The sequence below is a fragment of the Myxocyprinus asiaticus genome, chromosome 13 (assembly GCF_019703515.2).
Source record: "Myxocyprinus asiaticus isolate MX2 ecotype Aquarium Trade chromosome 13, UBuf_Myxa_2, whole genome shotgun sequence".
NCBI lineage: Eukaryota > Metazoa > Chordata > Actinopteri > Cypriniformes > Catostomidae > Myxocyprinus > Myxocyprinus asiaticus.
Window position 1 is genome coordinate 5196040 of NC_059356.1, and position 24131 is coordinate 5220170.

Here is a 24131-nt window from a genome sequence, read left to right on the forward strand (position 1 = left end):
TGGGTGTGTCTTTAAGACCAAGCCTATATAATCTACAGGGGGTCCAATAAAATCTTTGTAAAATCTTAAATTGCATAAGGCGAACCCTTGCATCTCTAGATGCAGACATGACATTTTTCAGAATCTTAGCCCACACTCCATCCTCCAATACCAAATTCAAATCTTTCTCCCATAATTTCTTAATAGAAGTTAAAGCTCCATCCCCCATACTCTGAATTAACAGGGAGTAATACACTGATGCCTCATGACCTTTTCCAATAGGTCATTCACCTGTCCCAAACCATCTGCCTCCTCAGGGGGGTGTGTGCTACTCCCCAAAATAGTACAAAGCAGGTGGTGCAATTGTAAATACCTATAAAACTGAGGTCTGGGGATCCCAAAATGTTGGACCAAGTTTTCAAACGGTCTCAACACACCACTTTCATATAGGTCACCGAGTGTAGCAACCCCCCCTCACAATCCACTCTGGCCAGCAGAAAGGGGACTTGCCAATACATAGTCTTGGGTTCTGCCATATGCTTGAGGCAACATTTAAATAAGTGTCCAATTTAAACAATCTGGACACTTTAGTCCATACCAAGTGAAATGTCGAAATAACGGGGTGTAACTTAACTTTTCAAATTAGTTTGATAGAGATGCTTTGTAACGGCGAAATAGGGGCAAGAACTGCCTGTTCAATAACAAACCAGGGAGGGGCTCTCTCAGGTGGAAGTGACCAATGAGCCAAATGTCTGAGACTGAACGCATAGTAATAAAACAAAATCTTGGGTAGGCCTAGCCCACCTTTGTCAATCGGCCTATGTAACTTATTAAAATGCAAACTGGGACGTTTACCATTCCAAATGAAGGACTTCGCTATGCTATCGAATTGCTTGAAATAAGAGAGGGGGACATTGACAGGTAGGGACTGTAGCAGGTAGTTAAATTTTGGAATACAATTCATTTGAATAACATTAACCTTTCCAATCATCGATAAATGTAATGAAGCCCACCTGCCCACATCGCTCGAAAATCTTTTTATTAAAGGGTCAAAATTGACTCTAACTAAATCAGACAGATTTGCTGGGAATAAAATCCCCAAATACTTAATGCCCTGTTTGAGCCACTGGAAGGCGCCCGGCTGGAAAGCCGTTATTGGACAGTACGCTGTCAGAGCCAAAGCTTCGGATTTAGACCAATTCACTTTGTATCCTGAGAACTTGGAAAAGGAATTAATAATTCTGTAAAGGCAGGGCATAGATCTAGTAGTTTCAGAGACAAATAATAAAATATCATCTGCATAAAGCAGAAGCTTATGTGCCACATCTCCTGCAATCACCCCTGGAAAATCATCCTCCTTTCTTATTGCAGCTGCTAATGGTTACAGGGCAAGACAGAACAATAATGGGGAAAGAGGGCAGCCCTGCCGAGTTCCCCTATCCAGAGTTAAATAATCTGAAATTAATCCATTTGTTTGTACCGCTGCTACAGGGTGTTTATAAAGTAACTTAATAAACCAATAAATGTACTCCCAAACCCATACATTTCCAAAATCTTAAAAAGATAAACCCATTCTACCATATCAAACGCCTTTTCGGCGTCAAGTGAGATGGCAGTAACCGGAGACTTATCATTCGCCACTGACCACATGATATTGATGAGACGCCCGATGTTTTCAGGAGAGCTACAGCCCCGAAAAAACCACCACCTGATCTATATGTATAAGAGATGTCATAACTTTACTTAATCGGTTAGCCAAACATTTTGACAATATTTTTACATCTAGTTGGATCACTCACTTGGATCTTTGTCCTTTTTAAGAATCAGACTGATCCGGGCTTGTGTCATGGTTGGAGGAGGCTTTCCATTCTTTAATGATTCAGTATAAACTTCTAACAAAAGTGAAGCCAGTCCTGTAGCATAGGATCTAAAAAATTCAGCGGCAAAACCATCTGGCCCCGGAGCCTTGCCAGTAGGTAGGGACTTAATTATCTTGTCAAGCTCCTCCAAGGTTATCTCAGAATCAAGAGAGTTTTTTTGCTCAGTCGTCAGTTTTGGAAGTTCTAATGGTTCCACAAAGTTTCTAATATCTTCATCAGTAGACGAAGATGTGGAACTATAAAAATCAATATAGAACTCTTTAAAGGCATTATTAATATCAATGGCTGAAGTAAAGAAAATTCACAACCAGCAGATTTCACTGAGGGAATGATAGAAAGAGACTCTCTCTTCTTTATATATCTAGCCAAAAGCTTCCCTGTTTTGTCACCCGACTCAAAGTATGACTGTCTTGCCCTGAATAACCAAAACTCCACTTTCCGTGACAAAATAGTATTATGTCTATATTTCAATTAGGTCAATACTCTGAGGCCATCAGCTGACATACGGTGCTCCAGCTCTGCCTCTGCACTTTTAATATTCTCTTCCAACTCCACAAGTTCTCGTGCTTTGGATTTTTTGATGAATGAGGCATACTGTATGATCCGACCCCTAAGAACCGCCTTAAGTGCCTTCCAAGCCACGCCCATAGAGGATACTGAGGACCAGTTGGTCTCCATATAAACATTGATTTCAGGCTTTAACATTTGTTGGAAATCAGGATTTTGCAAAAGGGACACATTAAGGTGGCAACTATATGATTTCTTTTTCTCTATATGTGGCAGCACCTCTAAACTCACCAGGGCGTGATCTGAGACTAAAATGTTTCCAATTGAGCAATCAACAACAGATGAAATGAGGGATTTGGATATAAAAAAAAAAATCTATTCTAGAATAAATCTTATGGACTGATGAAAACAATTTATAGTCCCTACCAGATGGGTTCAAAAGTCTCCAAATATCCGTAAGACCAAGATTTTTACACATCCTGTGAAGCGTCAGTGTTGCTCTAGGTGGCTTACACACTTTTGCTTCACTATGATCAAGGACTGAGTCCATTAAAAGATTAAAGTCTCCTCCCAATATTATATCATGAGGGGTGCCAGCGGCTTGCAACATCCCTTGAAGATCTATAAAAAAGCCCTGATCATCAGCATTAGGTGCGTAAATATTAGCCAAAATCAACCTTTGCCCCTGAATTTCTGCTAAAACAATAATGACTCTTCCTTATTTATCTTTAATCTGTTTGAGACATTTGAATTGTAGATGTTTATTTAACAATATAATGACTCCTTTGCTCTTACTTGAGCCAGCACTAAAAAAAACATGTCCACCCCATATCTTCCCAAATGTTTCAGCTTCCTGTGGGGAGAGATATGTTTCTTGAAGAAACACTATATCATATTTCTTACGCTTAAGAAAAGAAATAACCTTCCTTCTTTTTATGGGGAGTCCTAACCCATTCACATTCCATGTGGAGATAGTACACTCATATTAACAACTGACATATTGATATAATAAAAAAAAATAAATTGTGTGTGAAAAACAAAATAATACAGACCACATTCCCCATTAGTGAAACAATCAACCCCCGAACATAACAAACAGAAAAAAGAAAAACGTGCGCATTAACCCAGCGCACGAAAGCACCAACTTAAGACAATCCCTCTCAACTCAAAAGGTCCATGAATGCCCACGAGCCCCCATGACAATTTTGCCATCGGATTGCTCAATTTTGCCTCACAAATTTGAGGCAAAATTACATAACAGAAAATACTTTGTAAAATAAACCCAGTCAATAGGAAGAATGAACACAAAGAATGTGTAGTTTCATCCACAGAACTGTCTCAAGGATGTGATCTTCCACAAAACAAATTCCAGCTGATATAAAACCGTTCAGATTCCTCAGACAGACAAACGAATGTTCAGTGAGCTGGCTGTTATGAGTTCAGCGGATGGTGTAATCATTCCAATGTCTCGTAAAAAAAAACTCAACAAAACAAACTACAGCCAGCAGGAGGAATAAGCACGAAGAATGAACAGATTAATCCACAGCTGTTCCAAAGGAGTGTTATTCAATAGAACAAGCTCCAGCCGCTAAGCGGAACCAATACAAAAAGAAACAAAACCGGCATCCCGGTTCCCCGGATGGTCGAGTCAGTTCACTCGGAGGCCACATAAACGTATATACCATGACTTACACAATCCGTCAGCTTTATAAAAGACATCCTTTGTGTGAGCATGTAGATATTTTGCGATCATCCGTAGTGTCCACTCTCAATCTGTCCGGGATCTTCAATGCAAAAGTAATCTTTCATCAATGCAAAAGTTTCTTTAAGGAAAAGTGTGATTCACAAAACAAGCTCCAGCCGCTCAAAAAACCCAAAATGTCGCGATTTTCAGTTCAGTGTGGTAACTCGCGAACTGCTGTGATCGACTCAATGTACTGTTGACTCGAGAACTGTATACTTGATCATCTTCATACGTTGATAAAACGGTAATACAATCAAGTCATAAATATATTTCCAGTATGTTTTATTTGTTATACTTTCTGTTGTGCAGCAAAATACACCAGAAACATACATTTCGCCCCTTAATCACATGCATGCTCAATGTCAGCAGCACATCAGTTCTCAGTATGCCGAACAACTCTGAAAGAGGCAATTCTCAACTAAAGTCTTAATTATAACAAAACAGTTACAACAAAAGTCTTAATTGTCATTTAAAGAGGCCTTAAATTTGGTGGGGGGGGACTTATATGACCTAATGTGATTATCAAGCTTTAAAAGAAAACGATCGAATTAAATAAATGCATGCGCTGCATCCTTCAGAGTGAAAACGCGGCACTGTATTTTCTCCAAGCACGTGGGGGCTTGTGAGTGTTTTCAGCTGTTGCAGAGCAGTTCACAATTATTAAGGCATATCGGAAATTTATGACAAGCTATTAGTATTGCTATTACTGTTGAAGATGAGGATATAGTGTTGATGAAATATGACAATGTTTACTTTTAATTGTTTATATTGTAATACCTTGTAGATTATTGTAGGAGTGCACATTTTATTTCCCTTATCTGTTTGAATGAGCAGCTGGAAGCAGTGAAGCGCATGCATTTCAGAATAAGAGTGCCTGGTGTATTTCAGCCTTTAAAGTTAAAAGTTCCCTGCTATGAATCAGATCTTTTTTGGGGGGGGTGCATGATATGACCTTGAAAGTGAGAGAGTGTGTCCCGAACAATGCTAGGAAGGCTATTCCATAGTTTAGTGACAAATAGGACAAGGATCTACCTCCTTTGAGGATTTTGATATTGTAAACACTATTAACAGGTCGGATTGTAGTTTTGCTATTGTAGTGCGCTTGATGGATTATAGCATGATAGAAGGTTGCTAAAGTACTGATGAGCTAGACAATCCAAAGCTTTGCAAGTAATTAGCAGAATTTTAAAACTGATACGAAACCTAGCAGGCAGCCAATGTAATGACAATAAAACTGGGCTGATATGATTATATTTCTTTGTTCTAGGAAGCACTCTAGCTGCTGCATTTTGAACCAACTTAAGTTTATTTATTGAGCCTGAAGGACATCCAGCCAGTAGTGCATTACAATAATCTAGTCTTGAGGTCATGAATGTGCAAATTAGCTTTTCAGCATCAGAAACAGATAGCATGTTTAATGAAATATTTCTAAGGTACAAGAATGCTGTTCTACAAAAACTGGAATGTGATTTTCAAAGTACAGATTACTATCAGTTACACTCAAGTTCTTTACTGTAGAAGATGACATAACAGTACTTCTACTGAGAGACAAATTATATTTTAACATCTTATATTTAGAGGTTATTGGTCCAATAATTAATATCACTGTTTTGTCAGAATTGAGTTGAAAGAAATCTCTAGCCATATAATCTTTGATATCATTAAAACACTCTGCTAACTTGGAGAATTTGTAAATTCCGTTAGATCTCATGGAAATTTAAAGCTGAGTATTGTCGGCACAACAGTAAAAACTAATTCCATGGTTCCTGATAATGTCTCCCTGGGGAAGCATATATAAGGAGAAAAGCTAAGGACCTAATACGAAGTGGTAGTGGTCTGATAAATAGGACCTAAACTGTCTACAGATGCCAACATAATTCTCAAGCCTATCCAAGAGGACAAAGGTGGCGCTGTTGTAGTAATGGACAAAGAAAAATATATTGAGGAAGCTTTTCGACCACTCAGTAATGAACATTACTACCAAAAACTACCTTCCAATCCATTGAACCATATGGAAGAGTCGTTGAAATAGATTTTACTGAATGCCATCGAATCTGGATGGATTAATAAACAAGAGCATGATTTTCTGTTGTGCTCTTATTCTAGACTACCCACATTTTATATGCTCCCCAAAATACATAAAAATCAGAGTCCACCAGGACGACCCATTATTTCATCAAACGGGCCACTTACTGATCCAGCTTCACAATTTGTGGATTTCTTTATAAAACCTCTGGCCCAATGACTACCGTCTTACATTCGAGACAGTAATCATGTTTTAAATGTACTACAAGAAATAAGGGTGTCAGACAACTGTTATTTGGTAACTTTTGATGTGGAGTCTTTGTACACAAACATCAGTCACCAACATGGACTGGAGGCTCTTGGACATTTTTTGAACAGTAGACCTTTAGATGTTCATCCTCCTCCTGAATTTGTTTTACAGTTAACAGAATGGACTTAAAACATAATGTGTTTCTCTTTCAAGATCAACTCAATACATACAAGTACGTGGGACAGCAATGGGAGCATGTTATGCTCCGAATTATGCTAATTTATTTATTGGGTTATGGGGTTATGTGCATCAATCTGAACACACTGGCGGTATTTTGTGGTTGGGGCAATATATAGATTACATCTTGTGTTTGTGGACGTGCACCAAGGATGAATTGTTTCATTTTGCTGATCATATTAACAATAATGACAGAAATTTCAAATTGAGGATAGATCATTCACAAAGTCAAATCAGTTATATAGGAAGCCAACAGATAGAAACACTTTATTAAGAGCTGACAGTTTCCATCCGAGATGGCTGAAAGATAATATCCCATTTGGACAATTTCAACGTATTTGTGACATGGATAATGAGTTTCAAACATAGGCAAATTCATTAGTAGAGCACTTTACATTAAGGGGATATCAGAAAAAGGTGGTCCACAGAGCGCGTGATAAAGCCCTTCTAACCTCTAGAACTGAATTTTTTAAAACTACACAGAAAAAAAGAACAGAAAATCAAGTTTATTTTGTTATATGGCCATTTGTCCAATCATATAAAACAAGTTGTCATGTCCAATTGGAATTTGATCCAGAGTGATCCCACTCTTAGGGAAGTTTTTCCTGGCCCTCCCAAAATCTGTTTCAGAAGAGCACTGTCCTAAAAGACAAATTAGTAAAAAGTCACTTATCTAGCAAAAACAAAACTACTTTGCTTCATCAGTCTTTAAAGGGCTTATATAAATGTGGCTCATGTAATCATTGCTGTAATATAAAGGAGGGTAAACAGTACATTGACTTTAAGACTAAAAAAGCTTATGAGGTTAAGTCCTTCATTAATTGCAACACACAGTATGTAGTGTATCGTCTATCATGCAGTTGCGGTTGCTTTTACATTGGGAGAACAAAGCATTGTTTAAAGGATAGGGTCTCTGAACATAAGTATGCCATTAGAAAACATAATATGGACTATCCTATGATGAGGCATTTTCAGGCAGCCCACAATAGCAGCCCTGATAGTCTTGTAGTGGAAGCTTAAGAAACAGTAGAAACAGATGAAGGCAATGGATTTTCCAGGTTTAAATGAAGAAATTGACTTCAGTCCTTTTTTTAAATAGTTGATGTATTTTTCCTATTGTGGTTATATATTTATAATTTATATTAAACAGTTGTGCTCAAAAGTTTGCATACCCTTGGAGAATTGGTAATATATGTACCGTTTTTAAAGAAAACATGAGTGAGCAGGCAAAACACATTTCTTTTAATTCTTATGGGATTCATATTCAACTGTAGGTTATAACAGAATGGCACAATCATAAATCAAAACATGGCAACAAAGAAAAAAAAGAAATGACACCCTTAGTTCTTAATACTGTGTATTGCCCCCTTTAGCCTCAATGATAGTGTGCAGTCTTTTGTAATAGTTGTCTATGAGGCCCCAAATTCTTGCAGGTGGTATAGCTGCCCATTCATCTTGGCAAAATGCCTCCAGGTCATGCAAAGTCTTTGGTCGTCTTGCATGAACCGCACGTTTGAGATCTCCCCAGAGTGGCTCGATGATATTAAGGTCAGGAGACTGTGATGGCCACTCCAGAACCTTCACCTTTTTCTGCTGTAACCACTGGAGGGTCAACTTGGCCTTGTGCTTAGGGTCATTGTCGTGCTGGAAAGTCCAAGAACGTCCCATGCGCAGCTTTCATGCAGAAGAGTGCAAATTGTCTGCCAGTATTTTCTGATAACATGCTGCATTCATCTTGCCATCAATTTTCACAAGATTCCCAGTGCCTTTAGAGCTCACACACCCCCAAAACATCAGTGAGCCACCAACATGCTTCACAGTGGGGATGGTATTCTTTTCACTATAGGCCTTGTTGACCCCTCTCCAAACATAGCGCTTATGGTTGTTACCATAAAGCTCTATTTTGGTCTCGTCACTCCAAATTACAGTGTGCCAGAAGCTGTGAGGCATGTCAAGGTGTTGTCGGGCATATTGTAACCGGGCTTTTTTGTGGCATTGGCACAGTAAAGGCTTCTTTCTGGCAACTCGACCATGCAGCTCATTTTTGTTCAAGTATCGTCATATTGTGCTCCTTGAAACAACCACACCATCTTTTTCCAGAGCAGCCTGTATTTCTCCTGAGGTTACCTGTGGGTTTTTCTTTGTATCCCGAACAATTCTTCTGGCAGTTGTGGCTGAAATCTTTCTTGGTCTACCTGACCTTGGCTTGGTATCAAGAGATCCCCAAATTTTCCACGTCTTAATAAGTGATTGAACAGTACTGACTGGCATTTTCAAGGCTTTGGATATCTTTTTATATCCTTTTCCATCTTTATAAAGTTCCATTACCTTGTTACGTAGGTCTTTTGACAGTTCTTTTCTGCTCCCCATGGCACAGTATCTAGCCTGCTCAGTGCATCCACGTGAGAGCTAACAAACTCACTTGACTATTTATACACCGGCACTAATTGCAATTTAAAAAGTCACAGGTGTAGGAAATTAACCTTTAATTGCCATTTAAACCTGTGTGTGTCACCCTGTATGTCTGTAACAAGGCCAAACATTCAAGGGGTATGTAAACTTTTGATCAGGGCCATTTGGGTGATTTCTGTTATAATTATTATTTAAAAAGGAGCCAAACAACTATGTGATAATAAATGGCTTCATATAATCACTATACTTAAATAAAAGACAGTTTTTTTTGCATGATCAGTCATATTTTCAAAATCAATGCCAAAATTTCACAATTTCTGCCAGGGTATGCAAACTTTTGAGCACAACTGTGTGTGTATATATATATATATATATATATATATATATATGCAGCCCTCTACATTGTGAGTAAATCACTCGCATATGCGAGTAAATTTCGCACTATGCAACCAAAAAACTTCTGTTATTAGCCACTGGCAAGTAAATATTAACATTTCACTCGCCAGTGATATTGTTGTGTAGTGTCGAAGCACCAAGGCCCTTTTACTGAATAAAAAGCAGTTGATTAAGAAGCTGGATTCAGCCTCGTCTTTCCCTGCATGCTGTCTCATGAGCGCACAGGAAAAAGCATTTGTGTCTCATTCAGTTGAGCTCCAAGCATCTCAGGGAACCGCACCACGGACGTCACGAGCAGCTCTCTTGAGAGCATGAAGATGAACCACTTCTCAAGCGCTCTGATGTCTACAGAGGCTTGCGCCAAACCCCCGTGAAAATATAAACGAGGTATAAACTTTGTGAACGCAAAGCATTCCAGTTTCACTTAACGGCCATGTAATGGCAAATGTCCGTGGTCATTGTGGGTTTATTCATGCAGTGTTAATAACACGCAGTGAGACAGAGGAGATGCCCTGCTCTATTTCTGTGGAGATGATAAAATGCAAGAAACAGAATCTCAAAGTCTTCCTTCATGAGAGATAAGGGCTTGTGAGTTAATCAGAGAGCCTTAAAATTCTTTCTCCAACATGATCGTAGAAGGTTGATATGTTTTCTCTCTCTTTATTTTGACATCATTTACTATAATATAAGTACCTAGATATACTCCACCTAGTAGATTTCTGACACTAAATTATGTGTGTTAGTGATTTCTTCTGAGCAGGTGTGCCTAATTTAGCAGTAATAAAGTGAGAGTTTTTTCTTAAGGGGGCTTTCGCACTGGGAACGTTTGCTGCGGTCCGATTCCGAGTGCGATTGTTCCCAGTGCCCCCCGCAGCGTTGGTCTGGTTACACACTCACTTGATTCTATCGAACCCTGGTCCATTTGCGTTCATCTTACGTCATCACAAACACGCATGGAGAGCACAATGCGACTCATCGTACTTTTAGTTTTTTTGTTATTTTGGTGCCATTATGTACAGCAGAGTGAACGACAACTGCGTATATGTGCGCTTCATGGTGTAACTCATGTCCAGGGGAAGGCGGCTCGCTGCTGCTGCTTGCAAATGCCATTTTTTGAGGAGACAGCTGATTGCAAGGAATTCATTTGCATCTTTGTTTACACTGCATGCTTACTCACGCTCGTGTCCAAGGTGAAGTTATCACCACTGTCATCTCCTATTATACCCTATATTAATAATAATAAAATACTACCTATAATAGTATTTATATATAGTATTTATAAGGTGTATAGATAGATAGGTGTCGTCATCGGCTAAAATGCACCTCCTACAGGTAGTCTCGGGTTCGGTACCGCAGTGCGCTCCCCGGTCCACATGACAGCTTTCACATTACCAATTTTTGATGTGAACCGTGCTCTGTTTCAAACTAAACTGCCAGTGTGAAAGCACCCTAAGTCACTTTTGTTTGTTGTAGACTGCACCCTGAAGAAGGCATTTTTGCCGATATGTGTTAAAAAAAAAAAAAAAAAACAGGTTTGCAGCCCTCTTTTTTACTGTTATTGTTATAGCCATTGACAAAGGCTTTTTAACTATATTTCTGATCTGGAAGTGTGCCTTGATTTTCCTTTGTTTTTTTGGATTATTATTTCCTCATTCAAGAGCACCTTCATATATTTTTTGAAGAACTTCGGAGCATACCTGATTTTGTTTTTTGAACCTATCCAAGAGAATGCCAGGGTCTATGGTGTCAAAGGCTAATGGCACTAGAAGAAAGATGCAGCTGCAGTCAGATGATAAGAGCAATTAATTTGTAACTCTGATAAGAGCAGTCTCTGTATTATGATGGGCCCAAATCCTAACTGAAATTCTTTAGAGATACCATTTCTCTTTAAAAATTAACATAGTTGGGAGGACACAACCTGTTAGAGTTGGGTTCGAGTCCAGCTTAGTTGAGTCCGAGTCAAGTTTGAGTCTTTAACCAATTGAGTCGGACATAACAAGCCGAGTCCGAGCAGAGTCCAAATTAATCTGAATTGAAGTTTTAACTGTAAACTCAACACTGAGCCATTACATACATTTTTAAGCTTATTTTAACATTCAACAAGGAAAATCAATGTGTCAATAAAAATGTAACAAAAACAAACCTCTGTTACATTTCATATCAATATATCCTGCTGAACAAACTTCAAAGAGGTTTCAGAACAAAAACATATGCTATAAGTGTCTTAAGACAAAACTCAATGAACCTATTTTTCATATGTCCTCCTACACACTTCTTATTGCATTCTGTTGACATTTAAATAATTTATGACATTTCTTTTTCCCTGCCACTCAAACACAGACTAAAGAAACTAGCTGTATAGAAAAGAGAACTTCAGCGTTAAAAGTCATTACAAACAGGGTTATTTTGGGGTGAATTCTTAGGGCTGAAATGATTAGTCAACGTTATTGACAACGTCAACAATAAAAAATTGTAGACAACATTTTTTGTTGTCAGTCATTTGATACATGAGATCATATGAAACTCTAATGATGATGATGACGTGCGGAAGGAGCACTGCAGATTGTGTGCATGATAGAAGAGAGGAAGAAGAACACAGCTCACAGTCCAGACGCACTCCAAACTATCCAAACAGCTTAAGGTGATGAAGATCACAAAATATGAATGAATTATACAAAAAACTAAATAATAATATACAGAAGCAGTGTCGTCATGAAATAAAGTGGAGCTGGTGTTCCACTGGAGCAAAACTTGCATGTCAGAGCGTCTTTAAAGGAAACACCCCGGGGTTATATCTTTAATGAATCCTTTATTGAAGTTCAAATAATAAAGAAGCGGGTCATGTAAATAAGCACAAACTCCGAAACTGGCATTTCTCTGTGCAGTCAGAGCTGCTTTTAAGGGTCTCGTGAAAAACAGTGCAAGAGAGTTTGAAATTCCACCCGGCTTATATTGGGCATTTTCCAAACGGCAGTTTTGACCCTTGAGGGGCACTGCGGGAAGGGGATGCCACCCGAAGGGTCATTCCAAATGAAAGTAAGATTTTTTTTCATGAAGAGCCCTTTTACAAGACTTTTAGCAAAGGGTACATTCATACAGTACTTTCATGCTCCCTTCAGAGTGCTCACATAAGAGATGTGTCCTTTGAAGTAAGTAGGGCATATGGATGATCACTTTCAATTGGAATTCACCCACTCTTATCAGAAAGAAATCAGCAATACACAGCTTTATTACTGTAAGAAGAGAGTGTTTGTTTTTTGTGAGTTAAAGATGGATCGAAATCAAGTGAACATAAAGGTGGGAGAGGCTACTTTTAGCTCATTATACACTGCAACAAAATATGTTTTTATTAGTCTTTTCTGGCTTGTTTTCCAGTATAAATATATAAAGCTCCTTTAAAACAATAGACATTTACTTGAGGAGCTATGCTGCTGAAGAATTGTTTTTTTTTTTTTTCAGAGAATGTTGAATATAAAATTCTATATTTACAGTAAATATTTTAAAATATCTAAAAATCCTTAAAACAAGATACATTTACCTGAGAAGCAACATATTTTGACTTTCAGAGACTGAATCTTGAATTTGTGAATTTTGTTTATGATTGTATTTTTTAACGTTCATACTTCTGCCAGTTCAGTAAAGACAAAATATACTCGTATTCAAGATTTATTCTCTGAAAGCAAGTCTAAATATCTTATATGTTGCTTCTCAAGTAAATGTATCTTGTTTTTAAGGATCTTTAGATATTTTGATATTTAAAACAAGACAAAAACACTCTAATTATATATATATATATATATATATACAGGTGCATCTCAATAAATTAGAATGTCGTGGAAAAGTTCATTTATTTCAGTAATTCAACTCAAATTGTGAAACTCGTGTATTAAATAAATTCAATGCACACAGACTGAAGTAGTTTAAGTCTTTGGTTCTTTTAATTGTGATGATTTTGGCTCACATTTAACAAAAACCCACCAATTCACTATCTCAACAAATTAGAATATGGTGACATGCCAATGAGCTAATCAACTCAAAACACCTGCAAAGGTTTCCTGAGTCTTCAAAATGGTCTCTCAGTTTGGTTCACTAGGCTACACAATCATGGGGAAGACTGCTGATCTGACAGTTGTCCAGAAGACAATCATTGACACCCTTCACAAGGAGGGTAAGCCACAAACATTCATTGCCAAAGAAGCTGGCTGTTCACAGAGTGCTGTATCCAAGCATGCTAACAGAAAGTTGAGTGGAAGGAAACAGTGTGGAAGAAAAAGATGCACAACCAACCGAGAGAACCGCAGCCTTATGATTGTCAAGCAAAATCGATTCAAGAATTTGGGTGAACTTCACAAGGAATGGACTGAGGCTGGGGTCAAGACATCAAGAGCCACCACACACAGACGTGTCAAGGAATTTGGCTACAGTTGTCGTATTCCTCTTGTTAAGCCACTCCTGAACCACAGACAACGTCAGAGGCATCTTACCTGGGCTAAAGTCCTCTTTTCAGATGAGAGCAAGTTTTGTATTTCATTTGGAAACCAAGGTCCTAGAGTCTGGAGGAAGGGTGGAGAAGCTCATAGCCCAAGTTGCTTGAAGTCCAGTGTTAAGTTTCCACAGTCTGTGATGATTTGGGGTGCAATGTCATCTGCTGGTGTTGGTCCATTGTGTTTTTTGAAAACCAAAGTCACTGCACCCGTTTACCAAGACATTTTGGAGCACTTCATGCTTCCTTCTGCTGACCAGCTTTTTAAAGATGCTGATTTCATTTTCCAGCAGGATTTGGCACCTGCCCACACTGCCAAAAGCACCAAAAGTTGGTTAAATGACCATGGTGTTGGTGTGCTTGACTGGCCAGCAAACTCACCAGACCTGAACCCCATAGAGAATCTATGGGGTATTGTCAAGAGGAAAATGAGAAACAAGAGACCAAAAAATGCAGATGAGCTGAAAGCCACTGTCAAAGAAACCTGGGCTTCCATACCACCTCAGCAGTGCCACAAACTGATCACCTCCATGCCACGCTGAATTGAGGCAGTAATTAAAGCAAAAGGAGCCCCTACCAAGTACTGAGTACATATACAGTAAATGAACATACTTTCCAGAAGGCCAACAATTCACTAAAAATGTTTTTTTTTATTGGTCTTATGATGTATTCTAATTTGTTGAGATAGTGAATTGGTGGGTTTTTGTTAAATGTGAGCCAAAATCATCACAATTAAAAGAACCAAAGACTTAAACTACTTCAGTCTGTGTGCATTGAATTTATTTAATACACAAGTTTCACAATTTGAGTTAAATTACTGAAATAAATGAACTTTTCCACGACATTCTAATTTATTGAGATGCACCTGTGTGTATATATATATATATATATATATATATATATATATTTTTTTTTAATCAAATTAAACTTAATAATCCTCAAGTATTTTTTTTCCCTTTAATTCAGTGAATGTCATTTAGAGGTATTTTTAATATATGATTTTGTCCTCTTTATTGTTAGTAAGCACATGTTGAATATAGGGATGTAAGAGACTAGTCGACTAAACGTCACTGATGCTGCTAGTCAACACTGGAATTACTAGTCGGTCAACTTTTTCCCCAATTAATATGTTCAACATTTTTACACATTTACATTTTGCTTTATATTTTTTACATAGACTGCTCTAAAATTACTGTTATGTCAATGTGACACATTTTAAATATGATTATTACAGTTATTTAAAAGGGGGGCCTGGGTAGCTCAGCAAGTAAAGATGCTGACTACCACACCTGGAATCGTGGTGTGCCATGTGACTCCAGTCAGGCTTCCTAAGCAACCAATTGGCCCTGTTGCTAGGGTGGGTAGAGTCACAGTGGGTTAACCTCCTCATGGTCGCTATAATGTTGTTCTCACTCTCAGTGGGGTGCGTGATGAGTTGTGCGTGGATGCCGTGGAGAATAGCGTGAAGCCTCCACATGCACTAGGTCTCCGCGGTAACGCACTCAACAAGCCACGTGATAAGATGCGTGGATTGACAATCTCAGACACGGAGGCAACTGAGATTCTTCCTCCGCCACCTGGATAGAGGCGAGTCACTACGCCACCACGAGGACTTAGAGTGCATTGGGAATTTAAAAAATAAAAAATAAAATACAGTTATTTAAAAAGAGGATATCTGGAGCAGATGTATACAAAGTTTAATTTTACCTCAGGCCACAAATGCCTTTTCCCTCTCTCACTCGTGGCGTGCGCAGAAAAATGTCCTCACAAGATGAGCAAAGACTCTATGGAAATCACTATGGTGGTGGTGTGGGAAGAGGATTTCCAAAACAATGGCTTGCAAGTCGCTATTGATGTTTTCATATTTTAGTCTTTAAATCTGTGTGTGCTTGCAAGTTTTTTTTACCACTGAGCAGTCTTTTTCAAGTGCAGGATAATGGCCTCAGGTGAGTCAGGTCCCGTCTTTCAACGGACCATGTTGACATGTTCATTTTGCTCATCAAAAATGAATGCTCTAGAGTAAGTAGCCTAGAAAATGAATATTTTAGGCTTGGCATGCCAATTTTGTTCCCACAAAGTTATTTTTACCCTGTTGATCAAGAAGGCTATTTTCAACGATGTGCAACGAATTTGCTGATAATTTACTCACCCTCAGGCCATCCAAGATGTATCTGAGTTTCTTTCTTCATAAAAACAGAATTTAAGATTTTTAGGATTTCATTTCAGGCCTCCTTTAAAAAATGCAAATTAATGTCCTCCATTTTTTGACGGTCCAAAATGCATATTTAGGGTGCATCAAAATAATCCACACGACTCCAGTCGATAAATAAAGTTATTCTGAACCCAAACGATTGATTAGGTTTAGAAACAAAACATTACTTATATACTTTTTAACTACAAATGTTCGCTTCCTTACATATCTGTGACGCGCTCATGAGAGGGATGACATAAGCTTGCTGATAAGGTCACGCGCCACGTGGAGGAGGAGGCAGAAAGCACATAGATTAGTTGATTTTTCAAAATAATTGTTAGTTGCAGCACTACTAGATGACATACTAAACGTTTTGTGTTTGGTAGTTTAAGGAACAGACACAGTCTCTAAATGATAACTAGGTGACAAATACAGTGCATCCGGAAAGTATTCACAGCGCTTCACTTTTTCCACATTTTGTTATGTTACAGCCTTATTCCAAAAGGGATTAAATTCATTATTTTCCTAAAAATTCTACAAACAATACCCCATAATGACAACGTGAAAGAAGTTTGTTTGAAATCTTTGCAAATTTATTAAAAATAAAAAACGAAAAAAATCACATGTACATAAGTATTCACAGCCTGTGCCATGACACTCAAAATTGAGCTCAGGTGCATCCTGTTTCCACTGATCATCCTTGAGATGTTTCTACAACTTGATTGGAGTCCACCTGTGATAAATTCAGTTGATTGGACATGATTTGGAAAGGCACACACCTGTCTATATAAGGTCCCACAGTTAACAGTGCATGTCAGAGCACAAACCAAGCCATGAAGTCCAAGGAATTGTCTGTAGACCTCCGAGACAGGATTGTATTGAGGCAAAGATCTGGGGAAGGGTACAGAAAAATGTCTGCAGCATTGAAGGTTCCAATGAGCACAGTGGCCTCCATCATCCGTAAATGCAAGAAGTTTGGAACCACCAGGACTCTTCCTAGAGCTGGCCGCCTGGCCAAACTGAGCGATCGGGGGAGAAGGGCCTTAGTCAGGGAGATGACCAAGAACCCGATGGTCACTCTGACAGAGCTCCAGCATTTCTCTGTGGAGAGAGGAGAACCTTCCAGAAGAACAACCATCTCTGCAGCACTCCACCAATCAGGCCTGTATGGTAGAGTGGCCAGACGGAAGCCAGTCCTCAGTAAAAGGCACATGACAGCCCGCCTGGGGGACTCTCAGACCATGAGAAACAAAATTCTCTGTCTGATGAAACAAAGATTGAACTCTTTGGCCTGAATGGCAAGCATCATTTCTGGAGGAAACTAGGCACCGCTCATCACCTGGCCAATACCATCCCTACAGTGAAGCATGGTGGTGGCAGCATCATGCTGTGGGGATGTTTTTCAGTGGCAGGAACTGGGAGACTAGTCAGGATCGAGGGAAAGATGAATGCAGCAATGTACAGAGACATCCTTGATGAAAACCTGCTCCAGAGCGCTCTGGACCTCAGACTGGGGCGAAGGTTCATCTTCCAGCAGGACAACGACCCTAAGCACACAGCCAAGATAACAAAGGAGTGGCTACGGGACAACTCTGAATGTCCTTGAGTGGCCCAGCCAGAGCCCAGACTTGAACCCGATTGAACATCTCTGGAGAGATCTGAAAATGGCTGTGCACCGACGCTCCCCATCCAACCTGATGGAGCTTGAGAGGTCCTGCAAAGAAGAATGGGAGAAACTGCCCAAAAATAGGTGTGCCAAGCTTGTAGCATCATACTCAAAAAGACTTGAGGCTGTAATTGGTGCCAAAGGTGCTTCAACAAAGTATTGAGCAAAGGCTGTGAATACTTATGTACATGTGATTTTTTTTTAGTTTTTATTTTTAATAAATTTGCAAAGATTTCAAACAAACTTCTTTTCACGTTGTCATTATGGGGTATTGTTTGTAGAATTTTGAGGAAAATAATGAATTTAATCCATTTTGGAATAAGGCTGTAACATAACAAAATGTGGAAAAAGTGAAGCGCTGTGAATACTTTCCGGATGCACTGTATCTCTGTGTTGTTCATTGTGACTTGTGTGACATCTCAAGGCAGCTAGCAGACTGTCGGTCAAGCCAGTCTGTCTGCTGAGCTGATATATTCTTCTAAAAATCTTTGTTTGTGTTCTGCAATGGAAGTCATACACATCTGGCATGGCATGAGGGTGAGTAAATGTTGAGAGAATTTTCATTTTTGGATGAACTATTCCTTTAAATTTCAGCTTCCCCACCTAAAATAAGTGTAAAAAAAAAAACATACAAAAAAAACACTGCTTTTGTGCAACGAAAATAATGTTTTTCGACATCCGAAGCTGCAAAAAAAGCACTTTTTAACACACTAAAATAATGTCAGATTCTTCAACTGCAGAAATGTTTTCTAGTTCAGGTCCACCACAGTAATATGTTTCTATGTGGAGCTAAAACCTGAACCAAACCAGGAACCTTTGGTAGTACTTTCCTTGTAAAATGGAACTATTTGGGTTCAGCCATCAGTCATTAGCCAGCCGATTTCGATCATTTTTAAGTTAGATCATTTTTAAGTTTGGTTAGTAAGCTTCGCTAAAACATTTGAGTTGTTGTTATTGTAGGTTTTTCAATAACTGTGCCGGCTCTGCTGAGTATTTATAGAAAAGAAAAAAATCGAGTTTGAAACGTTGAACCAGAAACAAGAGAATGTACAAATAATATCTGACAGTCGAGTTAAGCTTCAAAGACCACAACATTAAACTATGTACAGTAGATTGAAATTAAAGGATGTTAAAAAACACTACAAGAGAATAAAGGATCATAACACCATTAACCTTTCATAATTATTGTGTTTATATTTTGTACATTGGTGTTTATTATGTATATAATTTGCTAGTTCAACTGTTCAGTACTTTAAATGTTTTACTTACCTTTTTGCACTGCCTCATTTGCACATTAGTTCGCACCTTTTATAGGCTTCCCTGTTTGCATTATGCACTTATAAAGATGTTTTTACTTTACCTCAAGGTTATATAAATGAACTTTTTTACGTTCATTACCACGTATCACCTATCCTATGTATCATTAACCGAGCATTGATTTAATTGCTAGTTTAAATGTTTTTTTAAAAATTCAATACACAATAGTTTCAAGTGGCACTGTTTATTAGAAGCACATGTATGGTCATACAAAGGTATGAAAAAGCAACAGACAAAATGCAGTTCACTGCAATTTATGAAGTAAGCATTAAAGTCTCTGCAACCTCTCGAGAGCATCTTATCTACTTGAAGGTTTGCAGAATGATGCAAACAACAGGAAATCTTTCACCTTACAATGTTTTTGTTTTGAAGTAAGTCTGCTCTGCTGTTGACGCGTTAAGTTCAGGCATCACTGTTATGACAGCGTTACATACTTGTGTCAAAGCTTGTTTAAAAAAACGAATTATTGCATTCTGTCCCTGATCACACAAATCATGCAGCCCAAATTTGTTGTAATTAACATGTACAAGACACATTTTATGAACCTACAGCACATAAAATACCATATAAAAACTGATGCCTCCTTTGTAGATTTCTTCCATTACATTAAAAGCCTTAATTGATTTTAACTGATATTTTCTTTTCAGACTTCATGGAAATGAAAGAGGAAAATAGAGAGCCAACAGAAGTGAAAGAAGAAAGTCAAGAACTGAATGAAGTGAAGGAGGAACATCAGTATCAGAATCCTGATCATTTCATAACTGGAGAAAAATCTTTCAGTTGCTCACAGACTGAGAAGAATTCCTCACAAAACAAAACTCAAGCCAAAAAATTATTTACCTGCCCTCAGTGTGGAAAGAGTTTCACACAAAAAAGAAGTCTTAACCACCACATTAAAATTCACACTGGAGAGAAACCTTTCACATGCCTTCAGTGTGGAAAAAGTTACATGGACAAAATAGGCCTTAAAAGACACATGCTATTTCACACTGGAGAGAAGCCTTTCACATGTTTTCAGTGTGGTAATAGTTTCAGGTCTAAAGGATCCCTCAATGTGCACATGAGAATTCACACTGGAGAGAAACCTTTCACGTGTCTTCAGTGTAATAAAAGTTTCATAATTAGAGGACACCTAAATGTGCACATGAGAAGTCACACTGGAGAGAAGCCTTTCACGTGCCATCAGTGTGAAAAGAGTTTCACAAAAAGAGGAGGCCTTAAGGATCACATAAGATGTCACACCGGAGAGAAGCCTTATCCTTGCCAGCATTGTGGAAAGAGTTTCACAAAGAGAGGGAGCCTTAAGGATCACATAAGATGTCACACTGGAGAGAAGCCTTACACATGCATTCAGTGTGGTAATAGTTTCACATCTAAAGGATACCTCAATGTGCACATGAGGATTCACACTGGAGAGACGCCTTTTGTATGCTCGCAGTGTGGGAAGACATTTGCACGTAAGGGAAGCCATGACATGCACATGAGAACCCACACTGGAGAGAAGCCTTTCACATGCCTTCAGTGTGGAAGAAGTTACATGGACAAATTAGGCCTTAAAAGACATATGCTATTTCACACTGGAGAAAAGCCTTTCACATGCCTTCAGTGTGGTAATAGTTTCAGGTCTAAAGGATCCCTCAATGTGCACATGAGAATTCACACTGGAGAGAAGCCTTTCACATGTCTTCAGTGTAATAAAAGTTTCATAAATAAAGGACACCTTAATGTGCACATGAGAAGTCACACTGGAGAGAAGCCTTTCACGTGCCATCAGTGTGGGAAAAGTTTTACAAAAAAAGGAGGCCTTAAGGATCACATAAGGTGTCACACCGGAGAGAAGCCTTATCCTTGCCAGCATTGTGGAAAGAGTTTCACAAAGAGAGGAAGCCTTAAAGATCACATAAGATGTCACACTGGAGAGAAGCCTTACACATGCATTCAGTGTGGTAATAGTTTCACATCTAAAGGATCCCTCAATGTGCACATGAGAATTCACACTGGAGAGACGCCTTTCGAATGCTCACAGTGTGGGAAGACTTTTGCACGTAAGGGAAGCCATGACATGCACATGAGAACCCACACTGGAGAGAAGCCTTACACATGCCCTCAGTGTGGTATTTGTTTTACGTTTAAAGGAAACCTTAATGTGCACATGAGAATTCACACTGGAGAGAAGCCTTACACGTGCCATAAATGTGGAAAGAGTTTCAGTCAGTCAAACGGCCTAAAACATCATGAGAGATTGCACACTGAAAGGAAGCCATGTGGGAAAAGTTGTCAGCAATCAGGGTCTTTAAGAAGTCATAGAAAAAAGCATTTCCCAGAATTGTTGTAGTGAGCTAACAGTAGTGATGTCCAGTTCGAGAATGAATCGTTCTGTTGAACTGGCTCTTTTCGATGAACCGTTTGAAACAGTTAACTAAATCGGACTGAATTGGTTGGAACAGTTTGCGTCTTGAGCCGGGCTTGACATTAACTTTTTTGTTTTACCGGCCACTGTGGCTAGTAATGTTGCACAGTCATTAGCCTTTCTGCATTTTCATTAGCCAAAATCTCCTGACCCTTAAAAAATGATTTAGGTAACTGGAGACTGAACCTGCATGCATTTGTTTTGACCAGGGGTGTCAAACTCAATTTCACCCCGGGCCACATCAGCCTTATGTGTCCCCTTAAAGCCGGCACCTGATTTTGTAGCACCCATTACATTACCAATAATAGTGCATATTTTGTGCATTTACATTTGACAAAGCATTGATTTAGAATTTGGGATGCAGATGTAAATGATGATATTAAAAGCAACATCTGTGAAAAAACTAACACCTAATTTACATGGTGCTAAAATGAAAAATTCTGACAGTGACTACATTTACATGGACGCCAGAAAGTGGCTTATTCCAAGAAAGCGGGTTATTGCGAGAAACAGCATTCCTGTTAACATGCACTGTATAACCGGTGTACTCTTTACACTTGTATACAGACACAATTTCTGCAGTTGAATCTACAATAATGTAATTTCCCCGCAACGCTTATTTAAATACAAAAAGGATCCGAGGAAGACTTTGCCATTTTATTCTCCGTTGCTTTGCTTTATTTCCAGATATTCCAGATATGATAGAGTTGTTGCTGTGTTTGTTTCACTTAACTTTTTATCACGACCTCTAGTGTAATTGTGCTGCAATAGTAGGGTTTCCCTCTGACGTAAAACTCTAGGATTTCCCCAATGTATGAGTGCATATACGTGAACGTGAGGGACCACCAATATTTTAAATTTGTTTATTTTAAATATAAAATTTTTACACTGTACTCCTAGAAATGATGAATTTATTCTGCTGTGTTGACTTGTTGTTGGGATCCATCCTATGGTTTGTGATCTGGTATGTTCATACATGCACACTCTTCAAACACCCATTAGAACAGCACTTATGCCTTTACATGGCCACATTAAGCAGTATTCTCCAAAAGAAACCTAGGCGTGTTAAACCGCTTTCTCTTAATCCCTTAAGCGGCTTAAGGAAGTCAGCGTTCTAGTTTACATGATGTTTCAGAATGCTGCTCTCTGCAAAAACCCAGGAATAAAGGCCCAGGTATACTTCCCCACATTGCCTTTTTGAGTATACTCTTCTGACCGCAAGCAAATACGCATGCCCACTACAACTTCTTTGTGATACTCTTTTAGTAGAGTCAGTGGCCAGCGCATGCACCGACGATGCCCAAAGATGATGACCGCGTCCGTGCGTGTAAACAGTAAATAGAAAAACAGTGCAGATGCACACAAAAGCATGTTTGAATGTGAAGAATAACTGACTAGTGATTTTGATGTTTGAATAATGGCGCGTCAAATGGTTAACCAAATGTCGACTATCCATGCACATCCCTAATTTTACACAAATGGAAAATTGATTGTTTGGTCCATAATAATTATGAAAATTGTCCATAGTTCTTCCATTTTATCCATAGTTTTAACAGTGGTGATGGGAAGACTCTGAATGGTTTTCCATCATGCCAGTTTAATTGGCAGATGTCTTTTGAAGTCCCTCCTTCCATGCTCAGCGAGCATATAAAAGGCAGATCGGAAGACAGCCTCCTCAGAACTTTTCCTTCAGAGATCGAGTACAGTTCTCTCTCTGTGGATCACGCTTTCATCGAGAGTTGCTCAGTGACCAGAGTCTTCTTTCTTGTTTAGCAGAAAGATCTTCTGCTTGCTCAATGAGAATTGTATCCTTACATTTATTACTATGTTTGTGTGTTTTTCAACAGGTAAAACGAACTAAGAGTAAAACTGGGATTATATACGTCCTTTTAAGGATGGAGATAAGTTAATGACTGTATTGTATTAGTTTTATTTATGTACTATAATCTGGTCGCTGTACTCAGGTCAACAGTACAGTGATCTGGTCATAACAGTTCTTGATTCAACAGTGCACTGAACTGAGAACCGCCTCTTTTTTTTACATGTCCAAAGAACCAATGAATGGGATTCTGATACTATGAGCATGAGTGTACCGAGGATTGAAATGAGGGGGTGAAAAGCATTTTTATTAAAACTTGCAAAAACTTTTCAGTCATGAATATATGAATTTTACTGTTGTGTATTTTGCATGCAGATTATATTTTAAGTTGTTATGATCTGGATCATGGTTTCTGTCAAAATGCGAGTTAAGACTAGTTCCCTTTCAAGTTGGTCAGTAGCTGACACTATGGGAACTCCCAGGAATTAAATATTTTAAGCCCTTTAGAATCACAATCACAGAATCACCAATCTCATTGTCAGATGGCACTTGGCATTATGACCCTGATGCACGTTGTCCTGGGCATATAAACCACAGCACAGCACCATTTCATCAGACATTTTCTCTTCAGGGTTGTGATTACATCTCTTGAATTCTGCAAGCTTAACTCATCGCTTTGTCATTTGGATTTGGACACCTGAACAGCAGGTGGATTATTTTCTTCTTCCTGTTTGTGCTCTAAAGATTAGCGTATCCTTGTATTGCATATGTGAATTTCTTGGGAAAGAAACTAAAAGAGCCGTTTGCTTAGTGGT

At 38.7% G+C, this 24131-nt stretch overlaps 2 protein-coding genes across 5 annotated transcripts in view; one reads left to right on the forward strand and one right to left on the reverse strand.

The window, feature by feature from the left end:
* LOC127450334 (gastrula zinc finger protein XlCGF57.1-like) overlaps positions 1 to 23656 on the forward strand; it is a 310096-nt gene extending 286440 nt beyond the window's left edge. For all 4 annotated transcript variants that reach the window (XM_051714368.1, XM_051714370.1, XM_051714369.1 and 1 more), the window contains exon 2: positions 19735 to 23656. In XM_051714368.1, the coding sequence (XP_051570328.1) occupies positions 19735 to 21422 (1688 nt within the window). In that variant the 3' untranslated portion in view covers positions 21423 to 23656. The remainder of the gene's footprint in view (positions 1 to 19734) is intronic.
* LOC127450374 (gastrula zinc finger protein XlCGF57.1-like) overlaps positions 1 to 24131 on the reverse strand; it is a 306871-nt gene that overhangs the window by 204594 nt on the left and 78146 nt on the right. The gene's annotated exons all lie outside the window — the stretch shown is intronic.